A 24,474-nucleotide genomic window follows, 5' to 3' on the forward strand; every position below is an offset into this window, starting at 1 on the left:
TCTCCTGACCACACCCATCTCCAATTTCCAACTCTATGATCTACAGTCCTCATGTTCTTAAATATTCAAGATGTCATGCATCAAGTAGTTTTTAGTTTCCTTTTAGCAGTTGGTGGTATATGTAAGGACTACGTCTGCTGGCTGTAAAACGCATTTTTCCAAAATCACTTTTCCTACTCTGGAGTTAAGCAATTGTTTTCTTTGCTTGACGCTGAAATTTTTGGCTTTCTGGAAGTTAGAGCAACAGAGCACCATGAAGAGAAGTTCATGATAAAGTAAACAGCAAGGAGATCTTACCAACAGAATACTCAGTGGCTGTGCATTTCCACAGTAACTCATGGGCAATATTCTGTGAGTGTGGATATCATCTATCCTTGCTGTGTATTCCCTCTCTCCTAGGCATCTGCTTGTCATCTTTTTTTGGAAGCGGGATAGTGGTCTCAAATAGGTTTTGGTCTGAGCTAGTATAACCATTTGTAGGGTTAGAAAGATAAGAAATTTTATCTAACATGGAAATAATCAGTTAAAGAAAGTTGATTGTTCCTAGAGCATCCTATCTTGGAGTCCAGCTTCCTGCTCCTACAAGCAGCTGCATTATTGTTCCCATTAATAATCACAAATAAGTTATTTATAATTATTCAAGCTGAATAGTAGATAGGTAGTATTCTTGTTTTGTTTGTATGTGGTGGTTTTGTTTGGTTCCAACCCCCTCACCCCCCAGAATTCAGAATCCTTTCTGTCATAAACTTTCTGATTTCTAGATGTGTTTTCTTTTTTGTTTGATCTTATACTTACGTTGACCTATGGCTTGGGCAATTCTCCCTAGGTGTTTGTTGCCAGGTACTGCTCTGTAATTAATGGGTGAGTACGCTCACTCTTAGCTCTCCATTCCACTAATTATTTTAGGGACTTATTCTCTTTACTTAGTTCCTGATAAATCACTCTTTCCCCCTCTCTGTGTTTGTTAATATCTGATCCCTTTGAAGAAAGGTAAGACTCTCAGTATAACAGTTTTTCCTAGTGGGTGCACCAAGAAGAGTCTCTTTATTTCTTTTTTTTTTTCCCCTCTGTCTGAATCCAAAAAGTGACAAAAGTGTCCAAAGCAATCACCTTATTTCATCAGTGGGTTTGCAGCACCACAAGAGATTGAAAGTCTGCTAAAACATCTGTTTCCTGACAGGTTAGGTTCATTATTCCTGAAATAAACTTCCAGAAAATGGCTTTGTGTCCTTAACAGTAAGAATGCCTCAGGTTGGAGATCAGGCTGACTGCTAAGTGCAAAAGTTAATGTTTTTTGTAAAGGCACAGTGCAGCCACCTGTGTACTATTACAGTGTGGAAATTAGTCATTTGTCTGGTATAGCTTTTGGTCTGACAAATTCTGGAGGTAATAAAACAATCCTCATTTTTGTGGGTTTTTAAGTCATTTTCTCTTCTTTCTCCACCCACAAATGCTATGCACATGCCTCTCCTAACCATGCTGGTTTCGTACTGTTGGCTGAACTTCCTCATATCAGCTTGTAGAGTGGTTTGGGTTTTTTTCCTACCTACAAGATGAATTTCTGAGGAAGGAATTCAGTTATTCTTTATGCTTCCTTTGCTGTGTTTCTGTACATTCAAGTTACAGACCTAAACCTCGTATTGGTTTTGATCCTTGTATTCTTTTAATCCTTCATTTCTAGAATGAGGGAACAAAAATGGCCCCTTTTCATGCCTACGTTTCTCCTTTTCCAAACCAGGAAAAAAAGCAGGCAACGATTAAATCCAATCAGTTTGATTTTTACATCAGTGTGCAATCCTTTCACTTGAAGAGAACCCCTTTTCAAAAGCCTAGCTGAGTCCGCTACAGCTGAGTAGATTTGTTGGTATCCAGATCGATGATTAAAATTAAGCCTAGTCCTTGAAAATGTGCTGGTAGTTGTAGAGAGACCATGCCTTTTTCGTGTCTGTGAAGTGTTCCCTTTGAGGAGAAACTCCTGTTTCTTCTCTCTTTCTCCCGTTACCGGAGAGGAACCTTGAAACAAGTCTTGTTAGGAGAACGAGCAACCTGAAGACAGCTAGTGACCCTTCAGAACTGCTGGTTTTTGAAACACATCTCACACTTACACGCTTTTACTTACTGCCTCCTACTGTATCCACCTTGAGCAGTGGAATGATTTGCTTCACAATACTTTAAAGTCACAACCACAATCATCAGCTGCTGAGATGAACGGGTTTTTTCATGCCAAACAGCTGTCATAATGGCTCTCTTTCGGTCAGTGGTGTAAGATGGTTGGTGTCGAACCTGCCGTGCCCCCGTTTTGCCACCTTTTCTCATGTGTTGTCTCTAGTGCTGTTAAGGAGAGTGCTGAAACCTCTGTAGTTCAAGAGGCCTAGTACCTAAACCACTCCTCTAGATAGTTCATAGTTTGGCACTATGAACATTGAAAAATAGGTTTCAGGATAATCACGGGAAAAGCTTCTGAGTCTGCTCAGACCTTGCCACCAGCATTGGGTGTCATAAATATATTGCTCACTTAAGACTGTGGAGTTTTTTTCTATTTATGGGGTTTTTTTAAAGAAAAACTTAACCTAAAGCCTGCAAGCAGCTTCATGGGTGCACCTTATGCGCTTGCAGAACCCTGTTGAAATGCTTGCAGTGCTGACAGCGGCTGTAGAAACTGGGGAAAGAGCTGAGCCCCAGTGAAGCGAGGGGATAGCCTTGGTAGCCATCTCCAGTGAGGCAAGGGGCTGCTGGTGAATTTGGCCTTTGGGAGTTTAAAGCAGAGAGATCTCTTGTGCTTGCTAACAGCGATGAGAGTTGTTGTCAGACCCTTTGCGATTAAACGCAAATCTCATGGGCGATAACCACAAACCGTGTTTTACCTAATAAATAAAGTAAAACTAGATAATGTGCAACAACAGGATGAAGAGCTTGTTATAGAGAGTTCCCTCTCTCCTGGGGAGGTGGTGTACGTGCTTCAGCTGGAGAGCGAGGTGCTTGGCTGAACGTTTCTGCCCAGCAGGGTGGCAACAGCAGCTTAAGAACGTTGAGAATTACATGCGTTTGAGGTAAAACGGAACTAATTGTCTTTGCAGTAATTTTACTTTTCAGCTAAGCCTCTTTTAACTAATATGCAATGAAAAACACTTGTCATTCATGTGTTGCTGGTCGTTGGAATGCCATGGAGGATTTATCTTTAAGAGCAAAGGATCCAAAAGCAGTATTTTGAGGCATTTAGCCGGGTTCTACTTTTCTGAATTGCAGAAGGGGGAGAATAACTGGGCGGCTGAGGCCCCCTGGTGCCACCAGAGCACACTGCACTCCTCAGGCACAACGGCCACGTTATATTTACTTTTATTTTTAATACAAAGAGGCACTTTTTAGGCTAAAATACCTCATGATGTACTAATTTTTCACATGCGGTTGTTTCCTTACTGGAAACGTGAATTCACTGTCATTTATTTTTCATGTCTGGATTTGCAAAGCTGTGCAAAAACTGAGAGGATTCTGTTCGCAACCATTAACGTTAATATTTGTGTTGCGGGCAAAAAGCTATATAGAAAAGGTGAAGGCTTGTAAGGTACACTTTTTACCACAGTTGTATATCTGCGCAAGAATAACTGGGAGGAAGCACTGAACAGCTTGTGGTGTCTGATGCTGTGGTGTATCGTATAGCTTGGGGGTGGGAGGGATAGGGAAGAAAAAGTACCGGGGAGGGAGGAGCAAGATGGTTGTGGGGGTTTGTTTTGTTTTTGTGGCTATTAGCCATGTGGTTTTGGTTGAATTGCTAAGACCTTGAGAATCACTTCCAAATGCTATGATCTAAGATATAGCAGTGTGGACATACGTTAGAATAGATGCCCTTTGTGCTTCAAATTCAACTTAAAAGTGTATATTTGCAATTATATTCAGTATATTCACAAGTGTAAAGTAGTACAGAGCTCTTCTCCTTGGAAAAAGGTTTGAGTCTAGAGCGTAGCTCCATGTAAGGTAACTTAATGGTGGCCTTAGACTATTATTAAAACAGCTCTTTTCAGTATTCCAGTGTTGTTCTAGTCCCAGAATTTGTTGGGATTGTGGCTTTTGTGAAAATCTAGCCATTTACTCCTGTGACAAAGTTCTGTTATTCTGTCAGATATGAATAGCAGCTAATAAAGCTTTAATAAAGAAATTCATTTGGGTGTTTAGTCAGCTAGTTGGCTTGTCGCTCTCACCAGTCTGTGATGTTCCTGCTCATTTTGCTGTTGCACGAATTTTCAATAAGCGAGAGAAGATGGTGAGCCTTGTCCAGGATACTATTGTATGTTATTCTTTAACAATGAAATAAAAAACCTGGAGATGTAAAGTTAGACCTTTATAAGCAGATATGCTTGGTTTTCTGGACATTTTGTAAACCAGTGTCTACAGGGGTAAAGTTGCCAAACAGACCTGAAATGTACTCTGAGGGGGAGTGGGCAGGAAATGAGGCGGGTGAAAAGTTAAAAGGAATCTCTCTGGGTGACATTAATCTGTGCCTTTTGTTCTTATTTTGAGTTCACTTTGGAAGCCTGATACTAGTCATCTCTGGACAGATTCCTGTTTGCCTGTTCACAGAAACTCCTCTTTAGGGCTATTAGTTCTTATGGTAAATGATAGCTTTTGTCAAAATACATAGTTATGCCAAAATGGTTTGGATGGTAAACTTCATTGTTTCTTTCCAGCAGTGGTAAGGTTGATGCTTCTAAGGTTGTAAAACAAAATGTGCTGAAAATGAAGTTCTCCGCCCTTTCTTTTGTTTCTTGGTTTAGATGTTGAGATGATGGAAGACTAGCTGTGATCTAGCTGTGCCTCTACACTATCTTCTAGATAAGCTTTAGTTAACATCTGAGTTTCAAAAACTTTTGTTCAGTTGAACTTTTCTATGAACACCAATAGCAGACTTGGGAAAAACAAATAAAAATCAAGAAAGGATGGGATTATTTTTTTCCCAGTTAGTTGAGGTATATCTAATAGTTTCTATTGCAGAGAAAATTTTATACTATGTCACAATTTTCTGCTGTCTTTAAGGAGCGGTTTAGGGTGAAGAAGCCTAGTTGTGGGATATTGAGGAGTTGTATACAACACTAAACATTCCCTACTATATTGAGTGTTGATCCCTTAAGCTGTTCTGGCATTGTAAACGTCTCACTTCTGGTTGGAATAACTGTGGAACACTACATTTTTACAAATTAAAAAGGGAAACATTCCATATAACTGTATAATATATTCTTTCTTTCCTTTTTTTTTTTTTTTTTTTTTTCAGTTCTTCAAGGATCTTATGCATAGCATATGAGGTTTTGCAAGGTTTGCAATATATGAACAAACATGGAATGGTCCACCGAGCACTCTCCCCTTGCAATATTCTTTTGGATCGGAAGGTACGATTACAGGAATAAATCTGTTTTAGTTTCGTTTTTGTTTTTTCCTCTTGCTGCCAACAATTAGTATGCTATGTTGTATATGGAGACTGGGCAGTTGCAGTCCTTCTTATTGGAAAAAATTGCATAACTTGAAAGGAGTTGAGTTTGGGTTTTTTTTTGTTTGTGTTCTGTTTTTGTTTTTTTTTTTTTTTAAAAAAAAAAAGTCAGTTTTCCCCCATTTCCTAAATTTCAAATGTATTTCAGATTTTATTTTTCACTTTTCCCATTGTTTTCTATCTCAAACCACTTTATTCACCCTTTTCTCCTTAAGGTGGTAATCTAAGTCTACTTGTTGTCATTGCAGTTACTTAAAAGACCTTCCTAGGTGTTTGAATAGGAAAATATTTTTTCTGGCTGAAAAAATTTTCCGTTTCATTGTGATCTGATATTTGACTTTTAAGATATCAACATTTTTCTTTGTTCATGTTAAACTATTAAAATTCCAGTGCCTGTCAATTCTGATGTCACAGACTATTGAGTTGGCAGTGTGGAATACAGGTTCTGTTCATAAAAGCTGAGAGAAATTAATAGCTGCTGTTGTACTCGGAGAGTGGCATCATCTAAACTGACAGCTCAGCCTGTCTACATAACCTCTCTCTCCTTCTCCTTCTTAGTCGGTTTAGATAAAATAGCTAGATCCTGCCCTTGTAAAGAACACTTTTTTATATATACGCTTGTAAACAAATAAAAATCATAATAATACTCAAACAAGCAAAAGAACTTTAGGATTTTAAGATAGTCCTAAAACTAATAAATAAGAAAAGGAGTCCATGAGACCATAAACTTCTAAACTTTTCCCTTGCACTTCGAATATTTTGCTGATGTAGCCTTCACTGTTGCGCCATCTGCAGGCTGGCTGAGTATAATTCAAAATCCAGCAGAAACAATACTCAGTTTAACTTCTATGCCTATTTTTTGTTGCTTTGGTGTTAACTTTCTGCCTCCTCAGAATAAAAGCAGGCACCTGGAAAACTTGTTTGTTTGAAATATGCGTTGATACAGTTAAGGAGAGCAAGACAGTAATGAGTTGATGGGAAGGACTGAAGAAGCAAGGCTAGGTAGATGGAAAAGGTGAGGGAATAATGGTGATGCTTAGGGAATTCTAGGGTTCAAACAGGATTTTGAACAATTTTCAAACAGGAAAAATGTTCAATAGAGTATTTAAGCACTTTTAATTTACTGAAAATATACTGTAACTTAAAGTTCTGATTTTCTTGTGTGTTCCAGACAAGGTGATTACTTAATGATCTTGGAAAGTAAAAGCATTAGAAATAAGCAGCGTTTTAACTTGCAGTGGAGTTCTTCATAATAGATGAGACAGAAATGTAAGAGGGTGACTTTTTATAGGTATCTGTCTTCTGATAGCTGATGCAACTTAAAATTATTATTTTTTTTAACTTAAACACAGTTTCTTCCAATGTTGGATTTTGCTGCTCTTGATCATTTATTTTTCCCTTGTCAGGGACATGTGAAGTTGGCTAAATTTGGACTCTACCATATGACTGCTCAAGGTGTTGATGTTGATTTCCCTATAGGGTAAGGATGTAGCTACACAATACAAATATATCAGGGATGTATTTTTTCAGGAAATATAATTATGTTTTGAGGAATCATCTTTGAAAATGTGTTGTATGCACGGGTTATAGGTTGCTGTTTTCATTCGTATCTGTGGCGTACACCCCTTACACAGAAGCTTCTGATAATGTCACTGAAGAGGTTGTCATCTGACTAGGTGAAATTAATGAAAGACAGAGAATAGGTACCGTGCAAGCATGTTACTGTAATTATGTGATGTCAGTCCTTATTGCCTAGATTTGTCCTCAAGTGCTAGTAGTTCTCTGTGACTTAGATTTGGGAGGTACAGTCTAATTTCAAATCTAGGAAAAAGCACAATCAGTGTTTTGCTATTGCACACCACCATAGGCCTCTTGTTTCTTTATCATTTTGTGATTTATTTTCAAGTGATCTTGAAAGTAACATGTTTTGTTGCAGCGTTTCCTTGCCACTTTTTATTGTTTTGAGGTGTTACATTGTTTACAATTGAAATACTGAGCTGATTCTTAAAGACTTACCCGAAAGAAGTAAAGATGTTTCCCTCCAAAAGGTGATTTTGGATTTTTTTTTTTGGTAGTATTATAATGAATTGTTGGCACACAAAGCGATAATGTTATTTTAAAATAGCCTAATAGCAGGTAGAACATGTCCTCAACACTTTTTGTTACTTTTTTTACAAATTCAAAAGTTATTTGGTGGTAATACTGTCAATGGAGGGGAATACTGCCACCACCTCCAAATATGGGTACATTTATTTCATGTACTAGTGCTGAACCTCAATATATATTTTCTCTGAGATATGTAGACATACTATTTTGAAAGCTGTTGTTATTTCCTCTCACAAAAAGACAGAGCTAGTGATTCAGATTTGACCTTTTATGTAGTAGGTCCTATAGATTTAGGAACTGGAGTGAAACTTTGCTTTGATGTGTAGATTTTGACTGAATAAAATAGAACAACTGCATTGCTATGAACTCTAGTTTCTCAGAATGCTAAATTACTTTGATTACTGTAACTGAAACATAGGGGTTTTGGACAGACGGGATCTTACTTAATGTTGCTGCATCTTTCTAGGTACCCATCATATCTTGCACCTGAAGTAATTGCACAGGGAATAGTCAAACCGAGTGATTATACTCAGTGTGAGAAGCCTCTGCCTTCTGGCCCTAAATCAGACCTGTGGTCTCTTGGTATAATATTGTTTGAGCTTTGCATGGTATGTAAGAGGATGATTCTCTTGATTGTGATTCTTAGGGAATAGTTACTTTAACTTCGTTGCTGTTGAGTAGGAGGTTAATGACACATTGCCCATCACCCGAGTCCAAATACCAGAATATGTTAGCATTTCTACCTGGACAGTATTGGTGGTCATCCAAGTAGGAGAATGCATATTGGCTTGGTATGAGTGTATGTGTTAACCATGAAGGGAAGCTGCCTGTTAAACCACAGTGATGTGATTGCATGATCAAATTCTTAGCAAGGAATATCTACTGAGTCAAGAAGTACCTCTAGATATTTTGTTTTAATTGTGCTTTTAAGCATGAAATAACCATTCTTGTCATGCCTTCCTTCTCCTTGGAAAGAATAAGAAACTACTGAAGGTTCATAGAGAGGAGGAGAAGGGAGAATCTGCCTTATCATCAGAGCTTAAAGAGCTTCTGTACAGAACTAAGGGTTTATTTGGAAAATGCTTGTTTGGTTCTATAAGTTGAAATAAATTAAGACAGCATAATCTTTAGTATTTGCATATGTTAAACCGGACTTCTTTCATTCAAAGACAGCAACATTCTGTACGGAGGTATGATCAAGCAAAAACCTCAATATAGGAATTTAGCCATATTATATAGGATAACTAAATTGTCAAGCAATTGCATGGTCAAGAACATGTTTTATATAGTGGTTAAATAAGGACATTGGAAATAGTTGTCTTTTGCATATTCTGCTCTTCTTTAAATTTGCATCTTGTATATAGATCATTACTTATTCCTTTGAATAAGTACATTTTCTTAAAAAAGCAATAATGATACCTTTTGAAACACCTTTAAAGGGATTTTCAGATGACTTTTCAAAAGCACTGTGCAAAGATACAAGCTATGATGATTACCATGTTTAGTAATTTATTACAGTTTTGGAAAGCCTGTTAGTGAATTGATAATAAACCTGCAGGTTTGCTGTGGCAGCTTGGGGCATTGTTTTGCATATTTTATTTGGGTTTGCATTTGTTCCAGATAAGAGATGTTATAAACGGTACATTTTTTCTTTATGATGGCATGAAACAGTTTCTGCTATAGTTGGGATAAATTCTAATAGATAGTTTTCCCAAATCTAAAATTCATATTTAGAAACTTTTTTCACTGTCTTTGTATATAGATGAGTGTGTATGCTATCTAAATATTTTTATGTGGCAATATTCAACTGTTGATTTGATTTTGTTATTCATTTAGGGGAGAAAATTGTTCCAGAGCTTGGAGATAGCAGAAAGATTGAAATTTATAATTATGTTAGGTAAGTAGCACAAAATCAACTTTTTAAGTCTCCAAGCATCTCTATAATTAGAGCTTTACAGACTGGTCAACTTGTGATGCTCAGACCTAAGGCACTTTACCTTTGTCATCTTTCATTTCCAGAATTAAATAGGCATTTGGAGCATGGTTGCTTGTCTAGAGAAGCTACAGAGGTGGGTGCCAGGAAAAATAACTTTGCAGAAGAGCTATGAGAATGTTAGAGTAAGGGCAAACTATACAAAAACATGCTAAGGAAAGGTTGTCATTTTGATGGTTACTGTTTTGTGTTGCAGGAAGTTTCTGAAATGAGTTAGGAATTGTATGACACTAAAGAAAACTGCCCCCGCAGTAGCAGTGCTTGTGTACCAAATCCCAAGCAGGGGGAAGCAGGACTCAAATTGGAAGACAGAAAATAAAAAGAGGACTGAGAAGCATTTTACTTGATCCAGGCTTTTGTTTCTGGCTTCACCTGCAAACTATAAAACATTACTGTAGAGGTGGAATTTCTGCTTAATGTAAATTAGTCTGGAAGTGGGACTATTTTGTGGAGTTTAAAACTTGATCTCTTGTGGGGCTTATTTATAAGCCATGGGGACGGCAAGGACATGAATTTGCAATTTGAAGCTTTATCAGTAAGTTATTATTATCCAGAGCAAATAGTAATACTGTTAAAGTTAGTTACTGTCAGTAGAAACATCTTTTTCATTCAGCAGTTAGTGCTGGGCTGCGGAAATTCTGACTGTTTTGGTATGTGATTTGTTAACAAAGCTTCCTGAGGCACTTCAGTCCCCTTTGAGTTGAATGCAAGTTAATGGTAACCTTTATTGACTGGAAAACATTCAATATCCTGACTTGGGAATTATTTTCTCAATAATGTGTTGAAAGTAAGTTATAAAATACTGCTAGCATTATCTGCAAGTAGCAACAAAATGAAAATTGCTTTGAGCTTCTATATGCAGGTACTTTTAAGTTCTCTCAGGGATTTTTTATTTATTTTTTTTTTTAGTAAGCAGAAAGAGTGTTTTAATTTATGTGGCAGACACTCTGAATTTACTAAGCCTTCAAAAAGATTTTTCACTGTTAAATTAGATGTGCTACTTAACTTTCTTAGGCTTCAATTTTCTGTCTGCATAGGTGATAATAATTTTCATTTCTAATTTTGAGAATTTGCTTTCAGGTGATGTGTCAATGTCAATAAAAAGTCAAAGTTAAGTGATTTTTATTGGGGTGGGGTTTTATCTGATACCCTGTTTAATTGGTATCACTTTTTTCATAGTCTTTAACTTTTTATTGTTCTGTTTGCTTTTCAAAGGCTGCGTAGATGATATTGTAACTGTATTGGCCGAAGAACATGGTTGCCTTGATATTATTAAGGTTTGTGGAGCTAGTTTGCTTTTCCAAGCACTATGTATACATATATATTAACTTATTTGGTCATGTAACGTATGAGGAAAAATTTTGAAGTCTGGTCTACGTATCTAAGATTCTTTCAAATAGTCAGTATAGGTAATACTCTTTCTTTTGTAAAACTACTGTCAATCTCGGTAAACATTAATGCTCTCTGGATAGTTTAAAGAAAGATTATAAATTTTTAAAGTTTTAGGGGATAAGTATTTTTCTTCTAGAAATTCAGTCATCACTCTGGTCCACTTCACATGTTCTGATAGTGTAGGTTTATACAGTTCAACCCCTCCTCACCCCCAAAATTAATCACTGAATTTTACTGTCTGTATATTTTGAGAGATTGTGTAAAAGGATTCTGACTATTATCAGAAGGAAGTTCGCAGGTACTGCGTTATTTCAAGCTGGGTACAGAATATCTAAATTAAAAAATAAAAAACTGCATACATTGCAAATTTTTCTGTTTTTTCCCCAAAGCAAATGCAGGGGTGAAGAGTGAGAAGAATTAGTTCCCCAGCATTTTGGTGTGACACAGCTAACTTATATGTGTAGGTGTGGAATCTTATTGCCCTCAAAGGAGTAGCCTGTATGTTAAAAGTTAAGTATGAACTAAGTGGCTTGCTGAATTAAGATAGTACTAAACAGACCTCCTTCATACTTTTTTAATGTTCCAGGACCTTTCTGAAAATATCTTAGCTCTACTGAAGAAATGCCTTACATTCCAACCTTCTAAGAGGTAAGTATTCAGTCCAAACACCCAGTAAACTCTGCTGGGATACTATGAAATTAGAAGTCCTGTTGCTGAACGTTTTTTGGAATATTGACAATTTGTGCTACCTAACTGTAAGAAATTCTTGGTTTTGTTGCTTTTCAATGTTTAAAGGAAAACAATTAGTGGTGTGTGAAATCAAGTGTGCAAAACATTGAGATTGAATCTGTCTGATAACTATTCAGGCATTTGTAGTTTTAAGTTCACAGCTTTTACTGGTTTCATGTCTGGATGTTGGTGATGGTTAGTATAGCTCTGTTGTAACCAGAATTAGGGCTGCTTTCTTCAAATATCTTCTTTCAAAGTACTTTTTCATTATGACAGTCCACCACAGCTTTCTTCCAAAAAGGGGACTATGCTTTTGTTTTTTAATCAAGGCTTTTCACTTGCATTTTTCCATCTCTGCTTAGAGGAGTTAAGAGGTAATTAATGAAATAGTTGATATGTACATTAAATGAAAGTGAGATCTGAACTTGGGCTGTAAACAGACGTTGTGTGTTATACATCATGAATTGAACAAGATTAGTAGATATTTTTTGCTATTAAAATTTCTGAAATCCAATATAATTTAGAATAACTTGCTATTATTTGTTACTGGGGACATTTCTTACTGAAATGTAACATTTTTGGAAGAACTTTACTCTTAGTGTTTTATTCTCTTTTCCTAATTCAAGGCCAACTCCAGAGGAATTGCTACATGACAGTTTGTTCAGTGAAGTATCCTCACTATATCCTCCCTTCCACAAACCTGTTGGTCTGTTCTCATCTTCTCCAAGGTGTGCTCATTTAACGCTTCCTGAAGACATAAGTCAATTATGTAAAGGTAAAAGCAGGTAGTTGGATAAATGTCATGGGAGGGGGAAGGAATATAAAATGTTTTTGCATTTTCTTTGAATACTTTGTTGGAGAGAAACTATCAAATATTACAATACTACGTTCTTGTAATAAGTTGTTTAATGGGAAGAGTTATGAGCAAACATGTTTTGATGGACGTCTGCAAGTTAAAGGAGGGCATCTTGATTTTGTGCTTCAGCCTCGGGGAATAAATAGATATCACCGGTATTCCAAGTTCAGCTTTGAATATCAATTTTATCTTTTGCCTTTAGAATTTTAACGTGTGGATGTACAAGGATGTACAAGGTTTTTCACTAAACTTTGTTGTGAATTGGGAATTGAATTCTGCTGGATCGTAGCATGGCATGATTTTTAGAAGTATTGGAAAACTAAATCCTTGTGAAAGAGGTCACATTCTAGAATAAAAGACAACATTTCTAAGTTTAAAACTACCGCGTGCTGAAAGTATTACCACTTTAAAGTCCTCATTAACTTTTTCTGATGACCTCGGAGATTTCTACATGTTTAGAAAATATTATTATAGACTTTTTGGAAATTAAGATTTTTTAGTAGGGGAATGGTATGTGAGGGGAAGATAGATTGTAACTACTCAGTATGAAACACTAGTTTCTTATTTTTACTCTTAGTGCTGTGTACAAAATAGCGTTTGATTGTCTTTGGGTTTTTGTTTGTTTGTTTGTTTTTAAAGACACACAGCAAGCATAAATCCACGCTTCAATGTATTTATCTGATTAGTTCTATTTTTTGGCACCAAGGCAAACAGCAGAACTGTTGTGCTTTTCTTCTGACTTCTGCCCATCTGCTCTTTCCTTAAATCTTCCTAAAGGGAACTTGCAAAGGCAAGATCACTTTTCCTCTAACTTCACATTAAGGTCTAGGACCTTTCAAGCATAATATTTTTCTTTTTCTTTTTTTCCAACAATATGTGTTTAGAGTGGTAGGAAGAAATACAAACCACCTAGAAAGCTGCAACACATTTTTATGTGGTTTCTCCTATTAGACGAAGATGGCGATTATCTAGCAGAAAGATCAATTGAAGAGGTTTATTATCTCTGGTGTTTGGCTGGAGGAGACTTGGAGAAAGAACTTGTCAACAAGGAAATCATTCGATCAAAGCCACCTGTCTGCACGCTTCCCAAGTAAGGAAGGAGAAGCACTTTAAGGGAAACAAGGACGGGTAGAGAAGGCCAGTGATTCTGAGAGAACATTTTGGCTTGTTTTTTAGTTTCAAGACCTGTATGTGTGAAAAATATTTAAAATAGCATTCTTGAACAGCAGGAAATGATGTCACTTCCTCTCTTACCCATATTAAGGCACTATTTGAATGCCTTATATCTGTCGCCTACCTGCACTTCGTATTGCTTTCTGAAATTTGAAGAAGTATAGGTGAAGTACAAAATACTGAACTGGAAGTCCCTAAATATAGCACGCTTTCCAATAGCATTAAGTTTTAATAAAAATGTCTCACTGTGCTTCAACAGCATATTTGTAATTATAGTTTAATTTAATATATTCTGTAGCAAATTCCCACATTCTGAATTCGCTTTCACAGAGCAGCAGTGCTAAATGGTCAACCCAATTATTCGGTAGATCAGCTGATTACTGTTTTTTTTAAGTGCATGTTTTTATGACTTACAATTCTGTAATAGCATTTTAGTTATCACTACTTTTATCTTACTGCTGCACAAGTTGCAATTTTATGTAGTATATTCATGTTTTAGTCCTACAATCTGATCTTAATAAGCATAATTATGTGTCCATATAGATCAATTTGCTGGTTCTGAGTTTTAAAACCACATGAAGTCAGCATACAGCCAAAATGCAATATCTTTTTTTAAAAAAAAAAAAAAAAGTCATATTTTGGTGTGAAACTTTGAGGGATTGCCTATCTCTGTACCCATACGTGAATGCATATGCTTTTGAATTAGGAGGGGAAAACTTCTAGTTTTTGTCATACTACCTGTCTTGAAGATGAGGTGTTAATTTCAAAAATGCAATATAACTCCATCTTCTAAGTGATACTGAGAATGTTAGCTTAATTTCTGGAAATCAATTTCATGTTGTCTGCTTTAAAAATATCAACAAATAGACAATTAATGTATACTTTCTTGAATGCATTTGTATCCTTAGATGGACTGCAACAGAAAAGGTCTGGGTCAGACTTTTGCTTGTTTTTTGTCATGGTGAGAAATAGCTTTCATTTGACAATAATGTTTTATTTTTGCTCTTCACAATAAATGGCAGTCCTGGTCTGCAGCAGGTCAAGGCATAAAAGGGAATATTAAACCCTTATCTTACTACTCTTCCTTTGTGTGCAAACCAAAGTTATAGAAAATCTGAAATGTGCCTTTTTACAGGAAAAGCTGTCTGAATAATTTAGGGTGATTGCACATCCCTTAATAGCGGGTTTCATGCCATGCAGTCAATGCAGTATACTTCTAAGGCTAGTCTTTTGTTTTAAAGAGGGAACTCACTGATGTAAGAATTTTCTATTTTTTTGTAACTCAACTCTTATGTTATAAAATGACCTGAATTATTTTTTCCTCCCATTTGAAGCTTTTTATTAGAAGATGGTGAGAGCTTTGGGCAAGGACGAGATAGAAGTTCCCTCCTAGATGACACCACTGTGACTTTGTCTCTGTGCCAGCTCCGAAATGTAAGAAAAATATTGTGTGTATGTCTTCACTGCAGAAACATCTGTTTAAAGGGAATATGGAACAGCAGCTCCTACTGCTGTTCCTACAAATGAACGTGTTATTGATTCCAAGAGAACATCCTTGGCGTCTGAGTCAGATTCTGATTTATGCTATTAAAGTGCTTTGCAAAAGCTTACTAAATTTGATTTATCTTCTGCCCCTCTATCCCCTTCCTGTGTCATTCCCTTTCCTTATTTTTGTTACTGGTGTAGCCCAAATAGTTCTGTAGAACCTGATATTCCCCAGGATTGCTGAACTAATAGGACAGTGAGGGTCTTCTTGTATTCTTTACTTCCAGTCTATATGTAGCTCACAATACTCAAAAGAAAGATCGACTTAATTCAGTTGTAGCTCCTTTAAAGGCTTTATACTTAAAGTTGGATACCAAGTTTCCAGTAGTTAATTAGTAATCTTTGGAAGATATAGCTATTAAACAACTAGGTCAAAAGATCACTTCAAAGCATTTTGCCAAAATGTAGTAGTGCAGTTTTCTTCCATCTTCAGTGGAAAAATCAACATATGATAATTCCTAATTTTGGTATCATGATCAGTTACAAGATTTACTGCATATATCACTGAAATGTTTTAATTGTTCACGTGTCTTTGCATGTGTAGAGCTTTATTGATGTAGAATTAGAAATTTATGCTTCACTGTTTGCAGCTTGCATTTTATAGTAGCAAATGCGATTCTGTCACGATCCTTATTAAAAAAAAAAAAACAAACAAAAACAAAAAACAAAAAAAACCCAAAAACAAAAAAACCCACCACCTTTCCATATGGTCACAGGGCTTAATACAGAAAGCAAGGTGACTCCTAAAGTCTTGATCTCTGCCACCATTACCTTAAATTTGAGGGCAATGTGGCGAATAATATGTAAACATATTTCTTCAGTAGAACTTTGCGTTACTTCACACAAATGCATGAAAACAGACCAAAGAACTGAGTTACTTTGCTTGCTTGGTGGGGTTTGGGGGGTGAAGGGGAGGTTAAGAATATGCAACTGCTTTTTTAAAGGTAATACGCACTGCAGCTCCTACTGTTGTGCCTAAAAAAGGGCAGCTTTTAAGGCTTTTTAAAAACTTTTTAATCTGTAATTTGTGACTATTGCTGCCTACTTCTGTAAATACAGGAGCAAATAAATATATACTGAAGTTTCGTTTTGGGGAAGATACAAGCCTGAACCTTGCAGTGTTAGTTGAAAGAAATTTTTGAATTTACGCAATTCTTCAAACACTTTTCATGGAGCAGAGCATAATGCTTATAATCAAAAGAGGATCAGTACTGAATGAACTGAGAATGAACTGTTCTGTCAATCCCAGGAGGAACAGGCTGTGTGCCGTATGCCTTTAAGTTAGGGATTGAACTGCAAAACAGAGCACTCCAGGGAGGATGGTATTAAACATTAATCACGATGCACCAAAGATGTCTGAAAACTTCAGGCAAAAGTCCTGGCATGCTTGTCTGTCACCTTTCCAGAGAGTGTCTGTATTTCTGTGCAGCTTTCAGATGCTGCTACTGAAGGGATCTCAAATCTCCTGCTTCAGCAGGGGAGTTGGACTAGATGATCTATACGGTCCCTTCCAACTCTAAAAAAATTCAGTGAAATTCAGTGAAAATTAGCATAACTCTTGAACTGATTAAAAACATAAAACCAAGTTGTGCAGTTGCTTTGCAGCTACTTGGATAGGAGTTCCACATAGAAAACAGAGGAAAAGAAAAAGAACTATATAATATTATTGATCTATTAATCCATGGCCCATAGAAACTATTTTTTGTGTAGAAATAGGTTTATGAATGAGATGAGTGTTATCTTCAGGTAGAAGAACTTCCATAAGCTCAAAAGGCCTGTATTAGCAAAAGTTTTTAGCATTAAAGGCTGTATATTTCTTTGCTGATGGAGCACTGAGCTAATGCTTAGGTTTCAAAGCAAGCTACTAAATTTGGCAAATGAATTGCTAATTTATAGTTTTCGTATTCCACTAAAAATTTCCACTTTAATTCTGAGCAGCATTCTGATAATGAATTATTTTTATTCTTCATTTCAGAGACTGAAGGATGTTGGTGGGGAAGCATTTTATCCATTGCTAGAAGATGAGTAAGTGTGTGTTTAAGTTTGTACATATATAAGGAGCTGAATTTTGAGTTATTAGTTTTGAGTGGCACACTGCACAGCTGGACACAGCTGTCTTCCAACAGGAAACCTAAATGTCCTTGATTGGCTCTTAGAGTCAGCAAGAGCTGATAAGCACTCTGCATTGGTGAACTTAGGGACCTGATACCAAACTGAGGATCCTGATCTGTTTCTCTGTTCTGGAAATCAAGTATTTGTGCTGAATATCCAAAATTATCCATTGTTTCTGACTCAAAAATGCATCACAGGATGTTAATTTTTTTCACAATGATTTGCATTTCTTGCTGTTCACTGCTACTATCCTAACTCTTTTTCCAGCCAGTCAACTTTACCTCATTCAAATAGTAGTAATGAGCTGTCTGCAGCTGCTAGTCTTCCTCTGATCATCCGGGAGAGAGACACAGAATACCAGCTAAATAGGATTGTCCTGTTTGACAGGCTATTGAAGGTATGGAATCTTTCTGATGCTGGATAATTGGATTTGGTCTGTTAATTAGAGGATTTTTAAAGGACTAAGTAACTGAAAAAGGAAACGGAGATACAAGAGACCACAGTGGGAAAGGGGGAAGAAACCCCTACAGAAACATAAGAAGATTGAAAATAAAAGTATGAGAAAGTGGTAATGAATATAAAAGTAGTTTTTAAAGTATGCACACAAAAACAGAGCTGCTGCTAATACCTGTTATTTAATGAAGAAAATACTTCTGCATCCTTTATTTCATAACAGTCTAAGCTATTACAGGTGTACATATGCCTGTAACATTTCTGCATTTCCAAGCAGTAAGGTACTTGAAAACAATACCAGTCTTTACTGTAGCAGTGCCATGTTAGAAGTACGAGTTTTATACCAAGAGAGAAAAATTCTTCTGGGTGTTCTTGCTTAAGAATGAGAGAGCTGATGCGCATGATCAAGTGCAGTACTTAGGAAGGTGTCAGCTAGAAATGTTTAATAAAACAAAGTTGGATACATAGTGTGAAAAGAAACATATGATGAAGAAAAAACTTTTAATAAAAATTTGGATTAGTAAATTTATATATCCTGTATATACCAAAGCACATCTATACCTTTATGAGAAGGACTGGGTGAGTGGGTATTTTAATATTAAACAGCAGTCCTTCATCTAGGCCTTCCAGTTAGGAATGAAATTTTCTTGTTCTAAAACTTGCATTCACTGTTCAAGCTGACAGCATTTGTTCTTTGGGGTAAAGACTGTCCCAGGACTGAGTTTTGAGTTGTTTCGGTTACACGGTAACATGTTTTTGCTGTTAATCTCTTCTCTTTAAAGGCCTATCCATATAAGAAAAACCAAATTTGGAAAGAAGCCAGAGTTGACATCCCTCCTCTTCTTAGAGGCATAACCTGGGCTGCCCTGTTGGGTGTTGAGGTAAGGGTAATGGGAGGGGCATTGGCAGAACTTCCAGTACTTACTGGGGAGGGAATGAGATAGGAATGGGATTAACAGGGAAGCTGGAATGGATTTGAAGATTTAGCAGGTGGAATTCCTGGAATTAAAAAAAAAAAAAAAAGAAAAAATCATGAAATTGTATGAACAAAGATAAAGTTCAGACAAACTTACTTCCTGTCTGTAATGTTATTTGATTTCAGAGAATGTATGTAAACTTAACTGCCTTTAATTTTGATTATGGGATGGAAAAATACTACCCATACAGCCAAATTTTGCTAGGATGTTTAAATACAATCGGTAGTTAACAGTTGGGTTTTATTTTTAATATTTTTGACAAAGGCAGTTAGAATCCTTCTGCTCTAGTCAGCAGCAGCTGGGCAAAACAGGATGAAACACATCAAATGTATTTTTCTTACCTACCAATCAATGCACTTCCTCCAAAAACGGGAGAATGAATAAAGTAAATGTAACTCTTTCGCACAAAAGACTAGAAAGGAATGTCCCAAAAATGAGGACTCCTCACAGAGATTGCTTGACTGCCCAGCTTTTGCACCTACCCTGCTTGCAATCTGCAGTAGTGCAGCAAAGAGGTTCTTATGAATAACACATACCAGGTTATTTAGGCTATATAGCTTAGGACATGATCTGCTATGTGCTATATAATAGAACCCAAAAAAAGCTGTAAAGGTGAAGAACAACTACTGGTCAGGGTTGTAGCCTGGGTCTTGGGAGATGAGTCATTTGTCATGCTTCATCAGCATACCATCTGTACAATGTGGTTCCCCTGTCCCATAACATTAAGATGGACTTGTTAGTATGCCTGTCTTGGGATTCTTGCACACACAGGCTACTTAAGAGTGGTGTATACTGGTAATATCAATATTATCTAACAGGCAGCTGGATTCAGTACCTTTAGAGAGATGATGCCAGTGGCTGAGGTAAGCACTGAATTTAAACTGAGAGCATCTCTTAACGTGAAAATGGAAAACTGTATCAAGTTCATAGCTTTCTGCATAAACAATTGAAAATCACTGAAAGTTGTACTGAGGAGGTCACAGAAAGGTCTGCGTGTTCTGAATTATAGCAAAACAAAGATGGTTTTGTTAAAGTTCAGCTGTCAGACTTTTTTGTACTTTGGGAAATTTTTTCAGGGGAAAAAAAGTTGCTAACTAAAGCACCTAACAAAACTAGTCAACTTCTATGTATCAGTGTGTACGTTGTAATATTCATTTATGTTAGTAAGAGCTTTCTAAACTCGTCTTCTTCCGCATTTAGGGTGCCATACAAGCAAAATATGATGCCATTGATAAAGACACACCGATTCCTACAGACAGACAAGTAAGACTTCCGGTGTTATCAAATATCATCACTTGACGTAATGCAAAGATTTTTTTCTACCATTTGCAGTCATTTGCCTATTACAGCAGATGTGGCTGATAATACTAAAAGGGTTCCCCCGGTCCTCTGACCTTATTAGTGCTGTAGCAAGAATCTTGCAAAGCAGATAGGAACAAGTAGTTTAACTCAAATTATGTTATAACGTGAAAAGTGAAATCCTCTTTTATTTCAGAGTCACTGTTTCTGTAGCAGCAGCAAATTACTGAATATTAACTACAATATTACTGATGTATTGTTAAAAGTCCTGCTTTTACTGAATGTTTGTTGTGCATGTTGGACCATGTGCCAGGTAGTGCTGTGTATCCTAAGATCCCAGAAGGTGAGCTGTGCTTCACAGATACGGGTTCTTGAGCAATTAGGTTCTCCAAGAAGTCTTGCCAGACATAAAAAGACATTGCAAGCAACAGCTATTCCTTTCGGCTAGGTGGGGAAATAATTACCATGAAATTGGGTACAACATTCTGAGAATTCCGATTTGATTATCCTTTAGAGCAAAGTGGTATTAGCACCTGAAATGAGTCCAAAAATTGGGTCAGAAAAAAAATATAGCTGTAATCTGCTTTCTGCCTTTTAAATGGGTTAGAATCCTTTTGAAAATGTGAATCTGGAAAAATCAAAAATCTCTACTATTAATCTTTGACAGGGCTGTTAGAGTCCCCTGTCCCCTTTCAGTTATGGTTTTGAGAGTGATGGAGGAAGCAGATTGTGTTTGTGATGGTGGTCTGACCTACATTCTTTGGCTGACTTCCACCTCTAGTGTTGCAAGATTGCTGTAGTACTACCCCGCTTACCCTGATTTCTCTTCATGTTGTATGCTTGGCTGTGGTGCAGATTGAAGTGGATATTCCTCGTTGCCATCAGTATGATGAATTGCTGTCATCACCAGAGGGTCATGCAAAGTTTAGACGTGTATTGAAGGCCTGGGTGGTTTCCCATCCTGATTTGGTGTACTGGCAAGGTGAGTTTGACTAGTTGACAAGGTCAGATAATTAACTGGAAAGTTATGGCTGACTTACAAATACCTCCCTCCCTAAATGTAAGCCTTTTTGAGTGCTTTCCTTTCTGTTCTTTTGAAGAATGAATCTGGGTTATTGCAAATTTGGATCCTAATGATTTGTATTTAATTTGTAATGCAGAATTGCCCCACTCTCTTACATATTTACTTTCCTTAAGTTTCAGAAGTTTCAGTCACTTTATTAAAAAAAAAAAAGTCTGTTGCTTACTGTTCAGTTCTAAGTTAAAACTGCAGAAGTCACAGTTCTTGGGACGATAAATTGCGTTTCTTGGATGCCTTGGCAGAATAGTCAATTCAGCATTATAGTTCACACAATTTGAAATCCTCTCTGTTTTTATGCCTTGTTTTCACAACTGTTTTCAGCATTACATGTGAATCCTGACATTGCAGAATTATAATCAGTACCAAGTATGCCAATTTTCATGATGAATTAATGAATTCATCTTCTACATTACAATGAATGAGCTCTTTATGCAATTTCTTCATGGTTCTTCTCTCTTTAGGTCTTGACTCTCTTTGTGCACCGTTTCTGTACTTGAATTTTAACAATGAAGGTGAGTACCTTTTTCTGCTGGGGCTGAAGGGGAAGCACATTCTGTCATCTCTATCTGGTTGTAGACAGATGTGTCTGCACCCGCTTATAGATGTAAACTTTCTGTAGCTACAAAGGAATTTTGAAGCTCTTGCTGCTGCATGTCAAAAGAAATAGTTGCTTTTTGAAAAGTGTATGTTGTGTGCTGCTCTTCAAGCAGGGCTTCAAACCCTATGTTAATTGCCAAGTACAATAATGAATATATAATAAAAAGCACAAATAACTTTGATTTTAGAAAAGCAAGAAATGCTTCTCTAGTGCCTGTCTTTTTCAGTGAAGCTGTAATTAAGCCTTGTATAATGTGAATACAGTATTTGTTAACCTAACTGTTAACCTGTCAGACTAGCTTTAGTCAGAAAAGCTGATCAGGCCAGTGTTGGATATGTGGCCTTCAGTATCTTAGAATGTGATTTGTTCAGAATAGATCTAGTCCAACCTTCTATTCTCTTGCACCTGCCTTTCTTTGTGTAAGATATGTGTGTGGAAAAACTATTTTCTTAGGACAATGACTCCTGTTATGCCCACTGTGCTTACTGGTTTAAACATTTCAATACATTTTTCTTGCTTTTGGATATGTTTCTATATAGTTTGTAGAACCTGGTTTCCTTCCCATTGAAGCAAAATTTAATAGTGTTGAATTAGGGAAAAACTTGTGTTCTGGTTTATGAACTTAATTGTACACATTTGGCTTGGACATTTAAAAAGTGGTTTCAGTGCTAGAAAAGTTGTAACAGAATTTGTTTATAACATGATCCTATGTCATGTTTGCTAAAAGTCTGACATTTTGCTTAGAAACTTCCAAATTATATTTATTGTTTTTGGACAATTTACGACAACCCTGGATTTCTTTTTTATATCTGTGGTCTAGCACCATTGCTAAAAATTATATTACAATAGATTGTCTCTCAGTCAGGTTCCCAGGAATTAATCAAGGGGATAAACACTTAAGTTTTTATCCTCTAATCTCTGTTTGATATGCATGTGAGGAGCCACTGAGAAATTGAAGATTTTTTGTTCATCCTTTTGAAAGTATTTTTAATTACATTCCACTCTGGGTTTTTTGTCTGAATTCTATCGTCTTTAGTGTCTGAGCTGAAGCAAGTGACGAGATGCAAGTCTGATGGGGCATAAACTTGGGTCTAAGTTCTGTAGGAGAAAACCCAGAAGACGGCAACAATGCAGTTGTCTTGAAACTGTCTTCTAAAATTTTTTTCATCCAGAGACCTTCACTTTTTGATGCAAACATCATCTAATTACTTTGGCATGAGAAGTATGGAAATAAATCGGGAGCAGATCAGGTCCAGCCAGCTTTATATTGGTTACTCAGTGACAGAAGAAGACTTTTTTAGGAGCTTTTAAAATTATTTAATGAGGAATGTGTCCATGTTATGTGTTTTCTGTATAGATTGATTTAAGTATTTATGCTTATTGTCTGCTTAATAATGAACTTTTTTAGGTGTACTTATGTTTCTATCTTTGTAGTTGCCTTTATTTTTCTATTTTTTTCAGCTCTGGCATATGCCTGCATGTCTGCTTTTATCCCCAAGTACTTGTATAACTTCTTTCTGAAGGATAATTCTCATGTTATTCAAGGTAAGTCAGTCCCTTTAATTTTTGTAGTTCTAGGAGAAGTAGTTATTTCTGTATATATAAATACACTTTTTCAAGCGGTAAAATTGGAACACAATTTGAATCACATGTAGAAGGACCCACTTATCTCTTTCAAAAGCTTGATTTTTAGATAAATAAGAATGACAGCTGTGCAAGAAAATAGGAATAAAATAAGTGGGTAAAGACTCAGGCAGGGAAAAACCCAACTGCACACACACACACAAAAAAAATCCTCAACAATGTTTTGTGTAATATCCAAGGTAAGAGCTAGTTGATTGTGCAAAGTTGTAAAATGAGGAAATACCCTTTACAGTGTTAGATTGTCAAGACTTGCCCTTCAGGTGATCAAAATCATACTGTTACAGTAGCTATTTTGACAATGAAAATGAAAGAGGAACAGCACAAACTAGGGGCTCCTCAGAAAATGGAAGTTACGGTGTTCAGAGAGTTAGGGATTTGAGGGGAATTCTTACTGAACAGAAGATAATGTCATTCAATACAGACAGGAGTTGGAGAACCCTGAAGAGTAATGTTCTGTAGGGGTGGATGGGAGGAATCATTCAAACTGCAGTTTAACATAACTCATTTCTGAGCTCATCCTATACAATGAAGACTGGTGTTTTTTTCTAAGCTTAACAGAACATAGGAAGCAAGAGCAGTTAAAGGGGTTTGGGTGTGGAATGCCCAATTACGTAAAACAAAAATTCATATAGTAAAATTGCAGCCAACAGCAATTAGCTGGACCTAAGCAATACATTTTTGTGAAGACGTGTGTGTTTTCAGTAGACCCTTAATTAACCATGTAATCCCACACAATAATTATATTTCATGAGACTGGCTAGTCAAATAAAGATGGTATTTATCAACCTGTAGTATATCTGTAGAGAACAATCACGGGCACGAATCTTCATTTTTAAAGTAAATGTTCTTCAGAGAAGCTAATTGTGAAATTGTTTTAATCGGCATACGGCTGAATGTGTGGGATTACTGGTTTGCTTTACCTGATTTGTGATTACTGGCTATTTCAGGAAATAAAAGTGATGTAAAATGCACCTTAGAGATGCACTTTTTCTATAATTATTATCATGTATTGTGGTATGAATATAAGGCGTGGATTCAGT

General features: G+C 36.5%; 1 protein-coding gene across 3 annotated transcripts in view; it reads left to right on the plus strand.

The window, feature by feature from the left end:
• TBCK (TBC1 domain containing kinase) overlaps positions 1-24,474 on the plus strand; it is a 101,615-nt gene that overhangs the window by 20,132 nt on the left and 57,009 nt on the right. The window contains exons 3-18 of one of the 3 annotated variants that reach the window (XM_074147484.1): positions 5,264-5,378; positions 6,883-6,956; positions 8,049-8,190; positions 9,419-9,479; positions 10,791-10,852; positions 11,554-11,615; positions 12,323-12,471; positions 13,504-13,642; positions 15,060-15,159; positions 17,246-17,295; positions 17,650-17,779; positions 18,618-18,716; positions 20,013-20,075; positions 20,967-21,093; positions 21,654-21,704; positions 23,252-23,335. In XM_074147484.1, the coding sequence (XP_074003585.1) occupies positions 5,264-5,378; positions 6,883-6,956; positions 8,049-8,190; positions 9,419-9,479; positions 10,791-10,852; positions 11,554-11,615; positions 12,323-12,471; positions 13,504-13,642; positions 15,060-15,159; positions 17,246-17,295; positions 17,650-17,779; positions 18,618-18,716; positions 20,013-20,075; positions 20,967-21,093; positions 21,654-21,704; positions 23,252-23,335 (1,508 nt within the window). The remainder of the gene's footprint in view (positions 1-5,263; positions 5,379-6,882; positions 6,957-8,048; positions 8,191-9,418; positions 9,480-10,790; positions 10,853-11,553; positions 11,616-12,322; positions 12,472-13,503; positions 13,643-15,059; positions 15,160-17,245; positions 17,296-17,649; positions 17,780-18,617; positions 18,717-20,012; positions 20,076-20,966; positions 21,094-21,653; positions 21,705-23,251; positions 23,336-24,474) is intronic. The other 2 variants (XM_074147485.1, XM_074147486.1) reach the window with 2 other exon arrangements.

The sequence above is a fragment of the Numenius arquata genome, chromosome 5, assembly GCF_964106895.1.
Source record: "Numenius arquata chromosome 5, bNumArq3.hap1.1, whole genome shotgun sequence".
NCBI classification, from domain to species: domain Eukaryota; kingdom Metazoa; phylum Chordata; class Aves; order Charadriiformes; family Scolopacidae; genus Numenius; species Numenius arquata.